Below are 19251 nucleotides of genomic sequence, written 5' to 3'. Positions count from 1 at the left end.
GAGGGCCGCAGGCACCGGGGAAAAAAACAAACCCAAAAAACATCACCATGGCTCCTTAGGAGGGATAAGCAAATGCCATCGACACTGAGGGAGGTCCCACCCCACCCCTGTCCAGAGCAGCCAACGTTCGGAAGCCCGCCAGTGACAGATCCGGGAGGGGCTGCGGAGAGGAGGGGGCCCTCCTCCAGTGAGGCTGGGTCTGTAACTTGGTACATCCCCTATGGACCACAGGATCGGGACAAGTCCGCACAAATACATCTCGAAAGACCTCATGACCCAGCAAACCCACTCTTGAGCAGTTATGTGGAAAACCTTTCAGAACACGGTAGGTGCCCCGTTATGCTCAGGCAGCACTCTTCACCATAGCAAGACATGGAAACAAACTCAATGTCCGTGTATAATGTCAGGAGAGTCTTTTGAATTGCTTTATCTATCAATTCACTTCGCTACTATGTATTTATAGACTTCTTGATCATTTGATCTTCTTTTGACAATTTTCTTATGTGTATTCATTTCTTTGGGTACCACCTGCGACCCTGGGAATTTTTATGGCCAGGTTCTGATCTCCCAAGGCAGTTCTTACCACAGCCACAGCAGAGGGAGAAGCAGGCTCTTAAGCCAGGAAGCCATGAGGGAACTCCACGAGAGCTTTCTTGATAGCTTAATTCATCAGACCTGGTTCGGTCAGGCCTCCATAGCCTGGCGCAGTACTGAAAAGAAAGACTCACGTGGGAAGGCAAGAAGGGAGTTTCACTAGGTCTCTTGAGAGAGAAAAGCACAAGGATTAGCACAGCCGCCCATCAAAATGCAACCGAATCCATGCATCAGCAACAGCCTCTACCGGGATACCTAAACCCTCGACAGGGAGGGGCTTGAAAATTGCCCAGTCACGATGGAAAACAGATGCTGTGTGGGTCCGGGTCCTGCCTCTGGAGGAACAGAAGGCAATCCGAAACCCAGTGAAACCCTCAAGCGTTCGAAACGCTCTGCTAGCGGACCAGACTGCAAGTCCACATCCAAGCCTGAAGGGACACCTGTGTCCTCTGCCTGACATCAGGCATCCTGGAGCAGAGTCACAGGAGACTGGAGAACAATGCCAGACCTCCAGGTGCTTGCTGCGGGTTCTGCCCAACCCACCATCAACCCCACTTCTGAGCCTGGGTATGCAGCCTAGGAGCTGCACAGGAGTCCAGAAGGTACTCTGGCGCCCTCGTGTGGACATCTACTCTAACAACAACTCTCAGGTTTTCCTCACAAAGTGGTTGTTTCTTCCTCCTCTTTCTTTAAATACACGAAGTGCCTGCCAAAGTGGGCTATGTCTCTCTCAAAGTCTTTCAGATCACTGAGATCTACCTAGCCCTAACCGTAATCCAAACCATAACCCTCACCCTAACCCACTAACCCTAGCCCCCATAACCCTAACCCTCTAACCCTAACCTTAACCTTCTGTCCCTAATCCTAAGCCTGAAATCATAATGCTAACCCTAACCCAACCCTCTAACCCCAACCTTATAACCCGCACCCGAACCCTAACCCTACCCCAACACCAGCCATAACTCTAACCCCTAACCCTAACCCTATCCCCTCACCCTAACCCTGAAACCCTAACCCTAACCCTCTAACCCTCACCCTCTAACCCTCACCCTAAACCCGAATCCGTACCCTAACCCTAACCCAACACAAGAATGAATTGAACAACCAAATACTGTGGTGCTTGACTATAACAAAAAGCTTAAAATAACTATGTGGGAGTCCACGCTGGTAAAAATAAATTATAATTTTAATATAAATGGAATTGTATAGGAATCTTCTATGCAGTTGAATCCAAATAACTGATGTTGACACCAACAGCCATATCTCAAGGAGTTGGAACAAACTTCCCTCTCCTGACGCATGCGTTCTGCTTAGTGACTTTCCCTTTAAGGAGATAGTTTATACATGGAAAAAAGTACCTTCACAGTGGGGAAACCTGACACAATTAACTTAGCTAAGAGACCAAAGTTAGGAATAACAGTGATAAGTTGTGAAATGCCCATCATGGCTCAGAGGTAATGAATCCAATTAGTATCACGGCTGTGTTGGACCTGGGTGTGCACAGAGTGGGTACACATCACTGTCCTCAGGCAGGCATATACAAGATAACACTGCAGGACCTCTGAGGCCCTAACAACATGACTGAGGTTAATTGGACTTGAAATAGTCATTGGCCAGAGAAGACATTTCATTCATATTTTATCAGGACTAAAGAGGCAGAAATATGATGGCCCAGGTAAACCTTCACCTGGACATTGACCCTGACCCTAAACACTGACTCTGACCCTAACCTAACCCTAGCTCTAAGACATACTCTAACCCATACCATAACCTGTACCTATACCTCAACCTATACACATACCCTAATCCATATTCATACCCATACCCATACCCATTCCTTAATTCTAACCCTAATTAACACCCATAATCTAGCATGCTAACCCAAACAAAACCAAAACCATAAAACTTAACCAATAATCAAAACTAAACTATAACCAAAACCAAAATCATAAACTATATCCCACAAATATATCCATTAAGTCATAATCATAAAACTTAAACCATAACCATAACCAAGTCCAGCCTCAGCACTAGCACTCCAAACCATTAAACACTAAGCCCAATCTAATCAAATCACACAAATACATCATAAAAAAATAGACCAATATCCCTTATAAATATGAATTTTAAAATCCTCTGTAATGAGTTACCTGGTGGCTCAGTGTGTTCAGCATTGTCACTGCTGTAGTTCTGATTACAGCTGTGGTGCAAGTTTGATCCCTGACCTGAGAACTTCTGCATGCCATGGGCACAGCCAAAAAATTATCGCAACATGAAACCAACAGCACATTTAAAGATTTATGCACCATAAGAAAGTGGCTCTATGCAAGAAAATTCTGCTTGTTCAACATATTAAAACTAAGCAATGTATTAAACCACAAGAATTGTATGAAATAAAAACGTATGATCATATTAGTGCAGAAAAAGCATTATCATGATTGGATGTTGAATTTAGTCAAATGCCTTTTCTGCATCTATTTAGATGATCATGTGATTTCTATCTTTTCTTTTGTTGATGTGGTGTATCACATTAATTGACTTGTGTGTGTTGAATCATCCTTAATACCCTGGACTGAAACTTGATCATGGTATATGATCCTTTTTATGTGTTGTTGGATTCGGTTTGCTAATATTTTATTGATTTTTTTCATCTCTATTCATCAAATGTATTGGCTTGTAATTTTCTTTTTTGTAGTGTATTTATCTGGCTTTGGTATCAGAATGATGGTGGTTTCATAGCATGACTTTGGGAGTGTGCCTTCCTCTTCAATATTTTAGAAGAATTTGAGAAGGATGGGTATAAGTTCATCTTTTTATTTTTGGGAGAATTCCCCACCAAATCTATCTGGTCCTGGACTTTTGTTTGCAAGGAGCTTTTAAATTACAGATCCTCTTTCATTTCTGCTGATTGGTCTGTTCAAATTATCTATTCCTCTTTTATTCAGTTTTGGTGGGCTGTATGTTTCTGGAAACTTGTCCATTTCTTCTAGGTTGTCCAATTTGTTGGCATATAATTGTTCATAGTATTCTGTTACAATGTTTTGTATTTTATGGTGTTGGTTTTTATCTCCTCTTTTACTTTTTATTTTATTTGGGTTCTATTTTCTTTTCGTTGAACCTGGCCAGAGGTTTGTTGATTTTGTTTATCCTTTCGAAATACCAGCCCTTGCTTTTATTTTTTTCCCACCCTTTAAAAACTATTTATTTCCTCTCTGATCTTTATTATTTCCTTCCTTCTGCTGACTTTAGGTTTTGCTTGTTCTTTTTCTATTCTTTTAGGTGGTAGGCTAGATGGTTTACTTGAAATTTTTGCTTTTTTGAGGAAGGCCTCTGTTGCTATGAACTTCCCTCTTAAGACTGCTTTTGCTGCATCCCATATACTTTGTATGGTTGTGTTTTCATTGTTGTTTGTCTCAAGGTATGTTTTAATTTCATCTTTTTTTTAATTGTTCACCCATTGTTTTTTTAAATAGCATGTTATTAGGTCTCCATGTAGTCGTTTTTTTGTTTTTGTTTTTACTTGTTTCTCTTTTTGTGGTTGATTTCTAGTTCCATGCTCTTGTAGTCAGAAAACATGCTTGAAATAATTTCTATCCTCTTAATTCGTTGAGGCTTAGTTTTGTGTCCTAATTTGTGGCCCATACTAGAGAATGTTCCATGTGCTCTTGAAAAGAATGTGTTATGGCTTTTTTGGATGTAATGCCCTGAAGATATCAATTAAGTCTGTTCTACTGTGTCATTTAGTATCTGTTGCCTTATTGATTTTTTGTCTCAAACATCTGTCCATTGATGCCAGTGGGGTGTTAAAGTCTCCTACTACTATTGTATTCCCATCAACTTTCTCCCTCTATGTCTGTTAGTATCTATTTTATATATTTATGTACTCCTGTATTGGGTGCATACATATTAATGAGTGTAATACCCTCTTCATGTATTGATCCTTTTATCATTATGTAATATCCTTCTATATGGTCTTTGTTTTAAAGTTTATTTTGTCTGATATGAGTATTGCTACTTCCACTTTCTTGTCATTTCCATTTATATGAAAAATCATTTTCCATCCCTTCACTTTCAATCCATGTGTGTCCCTAGCCCCAAAGTGGGTCTCTTGTAGACAGCATATTGTAAATTCTTTTTTTAAAAAAATCTAATCTACCACTATATGTCTTTTGATTAGAGCACTTAGTCCATTGAGATTTAAAGTAATTATTGATAGGTATGTATTTATTGCCATTTTAAACCTTATTTTCCAATTGATTTTGTATTATTTCTTTGTTCCTTTCTTTTGTGTGTGTGTGTGTGTGTGTGTGTGTGTGATTTGATGGTTTTTTTTTTTTGGTTGTTTTTGTTTTTGTTTTGTCTTTTTGGGGCTGTACCTGCAGCATATGGGGGTTCCCATGCTAGGGGTCCATTCGAAGCTGTAGCTGCCGGCCTATGCCAGAGCCACAGCAACATGGGACCCAAGCCACATCTGCGACCTACACCACAGTTCACGGCAACACCAGATCCTTAACTCACTGAGCGAGGCCAGGGATCGAACCCACAACCTCAAGGTTCCTAGTCGGATTCATTTCCACTGCACCACAATGGGAATTCCGGTTTTCTTTTTTATTAAGCTTGAGTTCCCTTCCTTTTGGTTTTTGTGAATCTATTGTATGTTTTTGATTTTTGGTTACTCTGGTTTTCAAGTACGTGAACATATTACTGTGTCTACTTGCTTTAGACTGGTAGTCATATAAGGTCAAATATATTCTAGAAAAAAAAATCTACATTTTCTTACTACCCTTCCATGATGGAAACTCCACATTATGATTTTGATGCCCTATCTTACTTACATGTTCATTTTTATCCTATTGATGTTCACTGTAGTTATAATTGCTTTCACAAACTTTGGTTTAAAAAAATCTATATACTAGCTTAAGTGATCTATACAATCTTTTTATACATTTATTTTTTCCTATTGTAATTTTCCATTTCCTATAGATTCTTGCTTTATTTCTATTCAGAGAAGACCTTTCAATATTTCTCTAAGGATAGGTTTAATATTGCTGTATTCTTTTAGTTTTTGCTTGTCTGAGAAATTCCTTCTCTCTCCTTCTATTAAGTGATAATTTTAAGAGTATCCTAGGTTTCAGGTTTCCCCCCGCCCCCTTTTAAGACTTTGAATATATCTTGCCACTCCCTTCTGGCCTGCAAAGTTTCTGCAGAGAAATCAGGTGATAGCCTTATGGGGGTTCCCTTGTAACTAACTCTTTGTTTTTCTCTTGCTGCCTTTAGAATCTTGATATATCTTGATGTAGGTCTGTTTGGGTTCATCTTGTTTGGGACCTTCTGTGCTTCCTGTACCTGTTTCCTTCTTTAGGTTTGGGAAATTTTCAGTCAGAATTTCTTCAAATAGATTTCTGAGGCTCTTTCCTCTTTCTTCTTGTGGGATCCCCACTGGCACACTTTATATTATCCCATAGGTCTCATATGTTGCTTTCATTTTTTTTTCCATTTGTCTTTCTGTCTGCTCTTCTGATTGGGTGACTTCCATTAGTCTATGTTCCAGATCACTTATTCATTCTTCCGCATTATCTAGTTTGCTATTTATCACCTACAGTTTGGTTTTTATCTTGGCAATTAGGTTGTCTAATTTTGATTGGCTCTGCTTTATAGTTTGCAGTTATCTGCATTTCTATTGATAGTCTTTCTTAATTCCTTCAGCATTTTCAGTACCTCCTTTTTGAACTCAGGGTCTGGTAGACTGAAGAGATCTGTTTCATTGCTTTTTCTTTCAGTGGATTTCTCTTGTTCTTTTAATTGGGAGTAGTTTCTCTGCTTCTTCATTTTATTTATATTTCTCTGTCTCTATGAACTTTGGAGAAAGTTACCTACTGTGGTCTTGAAGGGCTGTTTTTATGAAGGAGCATCCCTATGTAGCCTACATGAGTCTGATATTTTTGGTGCAAGGGATGTTTTTGGTATGGATGCCTGCCATATTTTTCCCCAGGGTGTACTGGCTGTTGTCCCTTTGATGGAGGGTGTAGTTGCTGTTGTGATGACTGAAGCCCGAACTGGATTTTGGACAGGTCCTCCTCTTTGCTCTGTGATTGTCACAGCCCTGTCAGGGGCAGAGTCTGCTCCCCCATTTCTGGAGTAGAAGCCACCAGATCCAGTTCAAAGGTGAGTATGAGGTAAATGGAACTAGGGTGTTCCTCCCCAGAGGCTGTCCACTGGGACGTGTGCTGTAACATCAGTCATCACCCATTGTGCATGTTCCTCAAGTACATTGCTGTTGGTGCTGCCCTCAGCCCCACCTGTGCCTGTGGGAACACTGGGAATTGGCACACTTCAGCCCTACCTCTGCACGTGTACACCCATAAAGCCTGCTACTACTGATACTGGATCCGCCTCAGCTATGGGAGCACCAGTAACCAGCTTGCATATCCCCTACATGCTGCACCTACAAAGCCACTGGCGTAAATCTGCCCAAGTCACCTACCCACCAGGAATCTGCTCAGATTTCAGCCCTGCCTCCACGTGTGGGCAACTGCTCCTCTCTGGTGCTTGTACACTCCCAGAGCTCACAGTGGCAGAGCCACGTCTGCTGTGAACACACCAAGAATGAGGATGCTGGGGTGGGGCCACACCCTTCCCTTCACATGCACATTTATGATGGGGCTCTTATGGTGGACTTGGGCTCAGTCCTGCACACACCAGTTGCAACTTGGACCACACTTTGGGCTGTCTCTGCACAGCCAAACTGAATACCCTCCCCAGGTCTATATGCTGAGTTTCAGCACCCAGCCACTGCACACACTAGCAGGGATGCATCCTGGGCTGGGAAGTGCAGCAAGGTGGCAAAGGCCATCTGTGTTGATTTCTCTGTTTTGCCTGCCACAAGCTAGCTGCTGAGCTCTCCTCTGAGCCTCTGAAGCTCTGTATCTGTCCTGCTGATTTCCCTACTGGTGAGGGGGTTTCCAGGGTAAGGGAAATTTTCCCTTTCACAGTCCCCTCCTAGGGGCACAGGTCTTGTCCCTATTTCCCCCCCCCCCCACTCCCCAATCCTACCTGGTTATGAGGTGATCTTTCTTGCAGCGTTGGTTGTATGAGATCTTCTGCCAGCATTCAGTAGATATTCTGCATATATATATATTCAGATATATTTTTCATGTATTTATTGGAGGTGGTGAGTTCCATGTCCTTCTACTCCAACATTTTGATTTCCTGTCTGCACTTGTTTTGCTCCATTATCTACAATGTAGGCTTTGTCCTTATCCACTATGTTCTAAATACCATCTGTTCCTTTAGGGATAGTTTCAGACTCTATGTCTTGTCTCTCTCCCTGGGTATAATATCTAATCCACTCCTCTGGACTTGGAGAAGGGACATTTACTTACTTCCCTCAAAGTGACACCTCTGCTTTCTCACAGGGTGCTGACCTGGAGAAGCAACTTGTCTTCCCTGGTATAGAATCTATACTCTATAATTGACCAGGTGTGAGAGAGATTTGGGTCTCAATATTTCCATCATGCTGCACCTATGTGTGGAGACTGGGTGGAAGAAGGGAGCATTGATTCTTGGCTGTGCTGACCTAAAATTGAATCTCTGTAACATGTATCTGGGGACATGAGAAGGGTTAACAGTCTCACTCTCCCAGGAAGATTCCATATCTCTTGACTGGAGCTAGAAGAGGAGGGATCCCCATCTTTGTAATCACACCCAGCTGGAGTAGAGCCTCCATCACGCTGAGTTTGGAAGTGGAGAAAGGGAGTAGGTCAGGGTTAAAGTGCCACAGAATCTTGCTGTTCTTAGGTATACACAGCAGACTTTCCTGAGTGAATGTTTCTTCATGTGCTATCTGCCCTTAGGTCAATTTCCAGGACCTGCAATCGTTGGTTTTGTTTTTTATAGTTTTTACCAGCTTTGCTTATTTTACTGGGGTGTAGGTCAAAGTTGATCTTCGTGTACTCAGGTTATTTACTTCAAAAGCCACATGGAGCCATTAGAGAAAATGTGGCTTCTGGAAGTCTTATCTCTAATCAGAAACCCAATGTTCATTTTCCTCAGGACTTTTGTGTATGTTTTACCTATAGCAAATATTTGCAGATCATAAAGTAAATAAATTAAAGTCAATACCTCTACATTGTAACCTTTAACGTGGATTTATCTGAGCTTTATTTATGCACAATCACAAGCATCTGGAATGTCCCTAACCCTGACCCCTGATTCTGACCCTCACCCTGACCCCTACTACCAATACTTGATTCTGACCCTTACCTTGACTCCTCTGGAGTCCTTAACCTGATCATGAATGTGAAGACTGGAAAACATCCCTGATTTTTTTTTATGGCACTCATCTTTAGAATTGTACTTAAGCAGTAACATACAATTGATAAAGGTATGCTTTTGATTTGTTTCTCATGCCTCACTGCATCTCCAGTTACAATTCTTCACTAGGGTTAGTTTCTAGGTAAGATTTATAAAGTGCCATCCTCAATGTTTTTCACGCTGAATATAATCACTGGACAAAATTTAGGGGGCAGCTAATTTGAAGACTGAAATTTAGGCAGGCTGAAGGCCAGAGTCTGAACTACAAACAAACCTCTAGTATTTCTTTCTTCCTCCCATATTATGGGGCTGCAGTCACAGGTAGCCCCAAACCTATCCTCCAACACTAATCCCTACACCCTGGCCTCTGGTGAATTGACATATAACCTCTTTTATCCCTGGATACTCTTTGCTCTGAAATTTACTTCATCTAATACAACAGCCATTCCAGTTTTCTTGAGTGGTGTCAACATAATATATTGTTCCATGTTTTTACTTTAACTCATTAATGCTTACAGTGATTTATTATAGGCATTTAGACTGACTCCTTTTAAAAAATTCGTTCTGACATTTAACAATGTCTTCAATTGGTCTGTTTCATTTGGATAGTTTGTATTGCTGTCTTCAAGGTCAGTAATCTTTTCTTCTGAAGTGCCTATGCTATCGCTAATTCTATCCAGTGTATTTTTCATCTCAGAAAACAGGCTTCATCTCTAGAAATTCAATGGGCCTCTTCAAATTTCCCATTTTTACTTATCTCTTTGCTGGGTGTGAAATGCAGTATTAACTTTTTTATGTCTTTGCTAATTCTAACACCTGTGTCAGAGCCACATTTCTTTTAATTTAATGGTTTTCCCCTTATTATTGGTCATATTTTCCTGCTTCTTTGTGTGAAGGGTACTCTGTTACCTTATTTGTATTCCTATATATTCTTAAGCTTTTTTTCTAGGACAGTTACTTGGAAACAGCTCCTAAGGTCTGGATTTTAAAATTTATTATCCTGGATTATACTGTTTAGTCTAGGGCATTGGTTCTCAACCAAGGTTGATTTTGCTCTCCCACCCCAACTTTGCAGAAACATTTGGGGCATTTTTGGTTGTCACAATTGGAGAGAGAGTGCTCCTGGCATCGCATGGGTTGAGGTCAGACGTGCTGCTGAAGGAAATTTATGGACTGTGACATTATTTGACCTTGTGGCCAAGGGTTTGAAGTAAAGAAAAATAATTAGCTTGTGCCACTTCTTTCTTTGTTCATAACAACCAAAGAAATAGCCATCCTCGCCCCACCATGTATGGTTAAGGAATGCATACTTCAGTTGAAACTTAGAGGAGGCCTGTGGGGAGAGTTGAAAGGGCTGTTTTTGAGTTACCCTAGCCTATACAAAAACGTATTCAAAGGCCCCCAAGTGACTGATTATTGTTTTATTGTGGCCCAGCTTTTTGTACATTTGATTGGTGCCACTCTTTTTCTCTTTACCTAAACCTGTTTGCTACAACAAATCATTCTCTCCCACTCTCTAACGCCTTCCTTTGAGCCATTTCTTTCAGAACCAGTCAGAGCTGTGTTGAACTGGAGCACAATCCCTGGGGTTCTTTTTCTGTTCTGTCTCAACCATGGTTTCAGGATGATGACTGTAGAGGCTGTGTGGTCATTTCAGGATCTTTCATTGTTTTCAGTATAGCCTACATATTTTTAAACTTCTATTGTGTCTTTTGGTTTTGAAGAAATTTTATATACCTGAGCTCTTTACTAAAAGGCTCCAGGCCACACTTTTAAATATATTTTCAGCATAAGTAAAATATTTTTGTTCTGTAAACTATGGCAAAATATCATCAGAACAAATTAGATTCTAAGAAGAAATTCTAAAACAAGCAACTCATATTACTCTTACATTTTATTAATGCCTTCAGTTTGTGCATCATTTAAAACAAGATATGTGCTTTAAAAGCATTCTTATACATAAATAGACCAAGGGGGTGTTTAGTAATTTATCCCTAAAACATGCACATCATTTTTATTCAGGTGTGTATAAGAAAGGGAAATAAGCTTTAAGTCTTTTTCTTTGGATTAACAACATTTGGAAATTATTATTCAGGAATGCCAAATGTTTTCATGGAACAAATGTAAACACCAATAGGAAGTGCTGATATAATTAAAAGGCATTAGTGTTGATGAAGAAGAATGAAAAAACATTTACACTCCGCATGATCACCAGGAAAAGAGTTCTGATGGGTCAAAAATATATGTCAAATAAACGAATCAGCATGAATCAAAAGGTTTAGAAGGAAGAACAGATAGCAGGAGCCAGATTCTGTGAGACACATATATTCAAGGCACATTACTAGGCTAAATAGGTGGTTAGGTTTTATAGACCAATTTTTTCTTTCATTGGGAAAATAGTCAAATGTAATATAATTTCCATTTACTGGCATTTATTGATAAATGACTGCAATTAGATCTAGGGCAGCAAATGTTGTCCTTTCAGATACACACCAAAGGTACACACTAGCTAACAGATGCCAGAGTAGCCAAAGCAGTATGCTTACACTTCAGTTTTTTGTCACACTGCAGTTACATGGATGTTAGCAAATCTGTCTTGTATTGTTTCTATTACCATACTGTCTACTCTCAAGTTTCACAAAAGAATTCGTCAAAACTAGGCAGTTTAAAGAACTTATTAAACCAGAAAGGATGCTTGAACTATTTCATTCAACACCAGTCAAACCCAAACCCTGGAGTTGACTGTTGACTATATTCAGTTTGGGCTTTTCCCAGGCTGGGAAAAATTTCCCACACTATTTCCCTTCATACAGCTAAAATGCTAGCACATCCACTGTGGTTCTCTTCTTTTTCTTTGGTGAGCCACAGGAATATGCCTCCCTACTCCCTCCACTACCCATTCTATTATCTATACAATTGCCTTAAATATCCACCAAAGGAAAAGGAATATATAAAAATCCACAACCTTCATAACATTTAAACCACCCTCTTCTTAAATCAACTGCAATGGGAAAATAGAGGATATCAAGCTCTGTAAGGTTTGAAAATGATCAAAAGTTTCTTCCTACAAGTGAATAATAGGCAGACAAGAATAATTTCTGTGTGCTTCTAACAGGCTAGCAAAATGTTCCCCATCTGGCTGAGATAAAATGTTTAATACTTTACCTGCTTGGGCTCCTAGAAACAAGCAGCACCAACAATTTATTTACAATTCCCCAAATAATAACAATTCTCCATGTATATTGTTTTCAAGCACCTAAAACCCTTCAAAATCAAAAGATATTAAGATGAGATGTTAGCAATCCTGTCTCTTGAACTTTCGTTTGCACAAAGGTCATGCATAACTTTAGTAGACAGCTCATAAGACAAGTGGTTTCCACCTTGCTTTGTGCAATTACCGACAAAAAGGTTTCTGTAAGTAGATGACATTAGTTAATAAACCAAAGAAACAAAATGCCTTTTTAAGGCTACTGCTGCAATAGTTCAATCTGGAATAAAATGGTTGGTAGGACAAAGATAAATCTGGAGGCATAGAACAAGACTTAAAAAAGAGAAAGAAGAGGGTTGAAGAGACTGGCAGACACCATCTGTCAGTATTAAAAGGCTTGAATCACACAGATTGCTTTTAACTCCTTGTTCTCTCATATCCTTGGTTAATAACTTTTTTATTTCTTCACACAGCTGGGCCATGTAAATCCACCACAGAGAGGTGACACAATAATATAGATGAATACCTGGAAGGAGGGGGAAGGCAATTTTATTTTCTTGAATCTATCGTAGGCTCCTAAATATTATATAAAGACCTATTAATAAATATTGGTTTCATTAGAGCAGCAGTTATGTAATAATATAATAATCAAGTATTTTAAAAGATAGATTGAATTATAATGCTCTTTTCTCATATAACTCACACCCACTTGAATTCCACTATATTTTCTTTATTGAGAAAGAAAGGAGTGGGGTTGTTTCTCTTCACTGGGAAGCAGGCAGAATTGAACTATATAAGCAACTCTTACTGATATATCATTGTTATAAGGATCACAAATTAACATAACTCCCTTGAAGTATGATTTTATAATTAAGTACATTTTTGGGTTTTGCACATGGATTAATTTTTCCTTATTAGGATGATTAAAAATATTAAAAAGCATGAGTAGACTCTACATCTGTATCACCTATGAGCAAGAATGTTGCAATGAACCTTTCAGTGTATAATGACACAATAATTATAATTACCCAATCATAACTGACCCAACAAAAATGCTAGTCCTATTAAAGATGTATTAGCTTTTTAATTGTGGTATTGTATTTTAAATTATGACATTTTTTAATGGTATATGCTTGTTCATATTACTACATTGCAAAAATAGATTTACTGTAAATATCAGGTTCACTATATTAAATCAGTCGTTTTGTTTTGCTTTTAAATTACAGCTTTTGCCATGAGCTGTGGTGTAGGTTGCAGACACGGCTCGGACCTCGCGTTGCTGTGGCTCTGGTGTAGGCCAGTGGCTACGGCTCCGATTAGACCCCTAGCCTGGGAATCTCCATATGCCGTGGAAGCGGCCCTGGAAAAGGCAAAAAGACAAAATAAATAAATAAATTAATTAATTAATTAATTACAACTTTTAAGACCTTTAAGTGACTGACTTCATTACTCACATGCTTAGAAAAAAAAAAAAAACAGGAGTTCCCGTCGTGGCGCAGTGGTTAACGAATCCAACTAGGAACCATGAGGTTGCGGGTTCGGTCCCTGGCCTTGCTCAGTGGGTTAAGGATCCGGCGTTGCCGTGAGCTGTGGTGTAGGTTGCAGACGCGGCTCGGATCCCGCGTTGCTGTGGCTCTGGCGTAGGCCGGTGGCTACAGCTCCGATTCAACCCCTAGCCTGGGAACCTCCATATGCCGCGGGAGCGGCCCAAGAAATAGCAACAATAACAACAACAACAACAACAACAACAACAACAACAAAAAGACAAAAGACAAAAAAAAAAAAAAAACATAATGAATTCATGCCCCCTCCCGAAAGTTAGCAGTGTTTTTCCTTACTTCCCTGTAAATGTTGGGGGTGAGGGTTACAGAAAATTATAGTTATTAATGAATAGGCTAAACTACTCATATCATATTCATACACAAACATATTCCAATTTGATATAAAGTAGATTATTTGCCACAGCTAAAATATAAGGATTTTAAAAACTGAAGTACAACATCAGGTCATAATATTTTTTAGCAGAGCTAGCAAAGCGCTCTGCATGCAATAAGCAATCAATAAATATAATCTGAATTTAACAATAATCCAGCTTAATAAATCAATCTAAATTCCCAAAGAAGGAGGAAGAACCTAAGCTAAAAAGCTTAGAATGTGACACCTGAGGACCTCAAGCAAGGAGACATTCAATGCCATGACACTATTTCTAGTATAACATTAAAAGATCTATGGATGCCCTTCTCTGTAAGGTAGGTCCAGCTGTCTAAGATGGAGGACCTTTATTAGGGGTCGAGAAGAAGTGGAGATGAGTCAGACATATCTGCTTGGAGTTAACTTTGGGCCTCTGTAAATGACAAGAGGAAGAGGAGGAAAGGCTGCTTTGCCTAGACACAAACTACCCCCAAAGTAGGGCATTCTTCCCCTACTCCTTAGCAACTGTCAAACTTTTGGTTTAGGACTTCTTTACATTCTTAAAAATTAGTGTGGAGCCCAAAGAGCTCTTCTTTTTTTTGGGGGGGGGTTATAATTATCAACATTTACCACATTAGAAATAAATTTTAAAAAATACCCATCACATATAAACATAACTATAGTACTGTCAGGGTCACTTTTGTGTGTCAACTTGGGGAGGCTACAGTGTGCTGTAATATAATCAAATGCTAATCTAAGTGTTGCTGTAATTTGAAGATGTGATTAAAGCACATGATCAGTCAGCTGACTTTAAGTAAGGGAGATTATCCTACATAATAATGAGACTGATTCAATCAATTAAAAGGCCTTAAAAGTGGAACCAAGGTTCCTTGATGAAGAAGAAATTCTGCCTGTGAATACAACTTTGCTCTTGCTCCACAGGTCCAGCCAGCCCTTCCTGACGGCTTGCCCTGAGGATTTTGGACTTGCCTAGCCAGCTCTTGGCATTGGGTAAACTAATTCCCTATATATCCAGAGAAATTCAAGGAGAGAGTACATCTGTTAACAAGTTCCATGAAAAAAATGTTAAAATAAGAATAATAGGAGTTCTTAGAAATTTAAAACATGGCTATAAAAAACATTTTAAACATTTTAAGATTGATGTTTAAAAAGAAGAATTGGATAGCAGAATGAACAGAGTTGGAAGAGTTAGCTGAATGATTCGCTCAGAATATGATACAAAAGAGGAGTTTAAACATATTAAAAAGGTTACCAGACAAGCAGGATACTCAAAGAGGTCCAATATATGTTTATATTGGGATTCCAAAAGAAGAGCAGCATAGACTGCTTTATAGTTAAAGACAAGAGAACTACTAAATAATAGAAAACTGAACTCACCATCTATTAAAAGAATACTATATAATGACCTCAGTATTTATCTCAGAAATAAAAGAATAATTGTTTATGCTTTTATTGATATCATTCAATATATTAATATTAAATGTAAATAGTTATATTATCAATTCATTGGGTAGCAAAATATAATTCCTTAAAGTGAAATGCCTATTCCTGATAAAAACTTTTAGTAATATAGAAAATAAAAGGTTCTTTAACTTCACAATAAAAGTTTAAATGAAATATTGGAAGCATTCCAATTGAAACCAGGAACCAAATAAAGATTCCCACTGATACCACAATTATTCAACACTGCTAGGATCATAATTTACCTATAGCCGGAGTCAGTGAACTATAGCCATGGACTGTGAGCTAAGAATGGTTTTGATATTTTTCAAGGGTTGTTTAAAAAATATGTGACAGAGACTGTATGTGACCTGCAAAGCCTAAAATATTTACTATTTGGACTTCACAGAATGTTTGCTGACTACTGATCTATAGCACACAGAAGAATCAACTGACAAACTGTTACAACTAATAAAAGTTATGCAAGGTTGCAAGAAACAAAACAGATTAGAAAAAACAGAAACACAGAAATACAAAAGAGAATTAGCTAAAAATTAGGAATATAATTAGAAAATGAGTGCTCAATTAGAAAATGTAATTTTAAACAAATCTCATTTCAGTAGTGAGAAAACCATTGATTAACCAGGAATATTTGGAATGCCTTGAACGACTGCTTACATAAAAGAATTCTCAACAGGGAGACTTGGTTTATTTAAGTAGAGATAATATGTCATAGTAACTTCATAGGAAAGCCAATGCCTGGTCATATGTTTCACCATTAAAAGTTATATGTAGCTCACTCAGAGTGCTAATCACTGAGAAAGAATTTCAGCACCTAATTTATTAGAGACTGAAATATAAATCATACACTAAAAGAACAAAAACTTACAACTGATATGATGATGATGATGATTGTGAGCTTGAGATTCTTCATACACATGGCTCGGGCGAGATTTCTGCTGGTTGTTTTGAAGGTGACAGACTAGGAAAAAAACATGAATTGTTTGATCTCTGGTATTGACTACATGATTAATTTGCAATAATACATGCAAAACTTTTACTTTCATTAAATCTGCTCCAATGTTCTTTACTCCTTCCCTCTCTTCTCAGGTAGAGACTGGTCACTAGTTCCCCAAGCAGGACTCTGCTATGTATACAGTAAGCAGTATGAGCCCAATGGAAAGATTTCTTTCCCTTTTCTTCTCCACCATAGCAATGCACATGATGTTGAGCACTGTTCAGTAGTTCTTCCTGCTAGTGGAAAATGTTTTCCTCTCTATGGTTCCAATAAGAAAGGCTCTTTACGAGCCAATTGGCTGCAAACACATTTGCCCATCCTGCCCAGTAGGACCCTGGGATTTTGAACCACATGGACGTGTTCATTTTCCATAAGAAGATATATATTTACTAGTATGAGGGCCCAAACCCAAAGAACTTCACTCCTTCAGTTACTCATTTTCTTTTGCAACATCAATTTCTCAATATCTACTGAACCATTCCCTCCAGGACAAAATCAGTTTAAAACAAACAAACAAAAAAATCCCTAATAGCCCTGCATTTCCATTCCTAGATATATACCCAACAGAGATATTTGCATGAGTTCACCTAAAGACATATACAAAAATGTTTCTAACTGTACTATTTGTCTCATCTCAAAACGAAACAAACCGAATGCCTACCAACTGTGCTGTATGGTAAAGAACTTAACTTTGTCCCCAAAGGGGTCTGACATTTGCTTTCAACTCCCAGAAGGTAACCTTTTCTTGCCTGGAGGCCATGGGCTATCCAAATAGTAACAATGTGATTTAGTGCAGGGACTAGTCACTCCAGAAAAACCAACTATATGATTTAGGATAGAGATTCTGAGTCATACCTAGAGTTGCTAGAGACTGGAGAGTGAGATTAAGCAAGTGGGCAATCAAGTCAGCCATGCTTATGTAATGAAATCTCGAAAACTGAAAAATGCTAACGAGGTCCTACTGTATAGTACAGGGAACTATATTCAATATCCTATGATAAACCATAATGGCAAAGAATATGAAAAAAGAATATATATATGTAACTGTATCATTCTGCTGTGTAACAGAAACTAAACATTATAAATCAACTATACTTCAATTTAAAAAAATGACTAAACAGTGAAGCTTGGGCAAGCTTCCCTGTTGTACAATACTCTGTGTATATTGTAGAATAAAATTCATATTTTATGGAAAGACAAAAAGTTAAATGTAAAAATTATTTGTCTTTTGGCCTCCTCTCTCCCCACACTGTGCATTGTGTACCTACATTATGCATGGACCTAATCTTCCCCATCAGTGAAAATACCTGCTCAACATAAAGAGCAACTTTCTCTTCGCATCTATGATATAACTCCTTAAAGATAATAGCCCTTCTTGATCTTCTAAGGGGCCATGATGACATATATATCTGGATTGTGCAAATTGTTAATAATATGTCATTTAACATGCAGTCTCTTATCTCAAAACACATATAACTGTTCCTGGACTTTTAACAGGCAGAACAGTTCTTAGACCTTTCTAAGATACTCTTTCCTGATTATAATCCTCAAATTTGGCTCAGTAACATTATTCATTTCTTTCTTAGATTGACAGATTAATTTTTTTTGTTTTGTCATTTGTCTTTTGAGGGCTACACCTGCAGCATATGGAGGTTCCCAGGCTAGGGGTCTAATCAGAGCTGTAGCTGCTGGCCTGCACCACAGCCATAGCAATGCCGGATCAGAGCCACGTCTGTGACCTACACCACAGATCATGGCAATGCCGGATCGTTAACCCACTGAGCGAGGCCAGGGATCAAACCCGCAACCTCATGGTTCCTAGTCGGATTCGTTTCCGCTGCACCACGACTGGAACTCTGACAGATTAATTTTTTATTGAACTCTCATCACACATTATGCTGGGAGAATAAAGTGTCCTGACTCCATGTGGAGAGAATAATAGAAGCTCTGGGTCTGATACTTCTTCAAACTCCACCTTATGTACTCCTTTCCTTGGCTGAGCTTAATCTGTAACCTTTGCCTGTAAAAAAAACATAACTGTAAGTATAGTAGCTTTCATGGAGTTTTGTGAGTCCTTCCAGTGAATTATCAAACCTGAGGGAGGTTTGGGGAACAAACTTGAATTTGGTGTGAGAATTGAGGGCAGCTTGGGGACTGTGCCCTCTAAACTGTATATAGCTGATGAACTTCTCAGCTGCCTTAACTCTTTTCAATTACTCACAAAGTCACAATAAAGAATCCAAGAAGAAGGAAGGTAATATAAGAAAAAGTAGTTAGCAATGAAACTTAATAAACCTAAATATAATTGTGTGATTTAATAGGTTGGAGTGGACATTCCTCCACAGTCCTCAGGTCAATATTTGAACATTGATAATTCACCTATTTAAAACCAGTTCAGCTATAAAGAATAACTGCTATGTTTTATCAAAGCTTCCCTTGGGGATGGGTGGGGGTAAGTGTAGGTAGAAAAGAGCGAAGAAGATGATATTAAAAATCCCCATGAGAATGACAAGGGCAAGCTGACCAGTCTGATGGCCACTCCACTCCATGTAAATGGTTTCATTAGCAGCTGGTGATACCCTAAAAATGGGTAAAGGACTTGAACAATTTCTCCAAAGAAGATACACAAATGGCCAATAAACACATGAAAAGATGGTAAATATCATTAGTCATCAGGGAAATGCAAATCAAAACCACAATGACATACCACTTCATACCCACCAGGACGGCTATAATAAAAACATGG

At 38.8% G+C, this 19251-nt stretch overlaps 1 protein-coding gene across 2 annotated transcripts in view; it reads right to left on the bottom strand.

Moving 5' to 3' along the window:
- VAMP7 (vesicle associated membrane protein 7) overlaps window positions 10784–19251 on the bottom strand; it is a 53967-nt gene continuing 45499 nt past the window's right edge. Inside the window, exons 7-8 of one of the 2 annotated variants that reach the window (XM_021079480.1) lie at window positions 16377–16469; window positions 10784–12641 (exon numbers count right to left, since the gene is read on the bottom strand). In XM_021079480.1, coding sequence (XP_020935139.1) covers window positions 12573–12641; window positions 16377–16469 — 162 coding nt within the window. In that variant the 3' untranslated portion in view covers window positions 10784–12572. 2 annotated transcript variants of the gene reach the window in all.

This window comes from Sus scrofa, chromosome X (genome assembly GCF_000003025.6).
Source record: "Sus scrofa isolate TJ Tabasco breed Duroc chromosome X, Sscrofa11.1, whole genome shotgun sequence".
Taxonomy (NCBI): Eukaryota; Metazoa; Chordata; class Mammalia; order Artiodactyla; family Suidae; genus Sus; species Sus scrofa.
The sequence above is the reverse complement of the archived record's forward strand: the minus strand, read 5'-3'. Positions and strand labels throughout refer to the sequence as shown.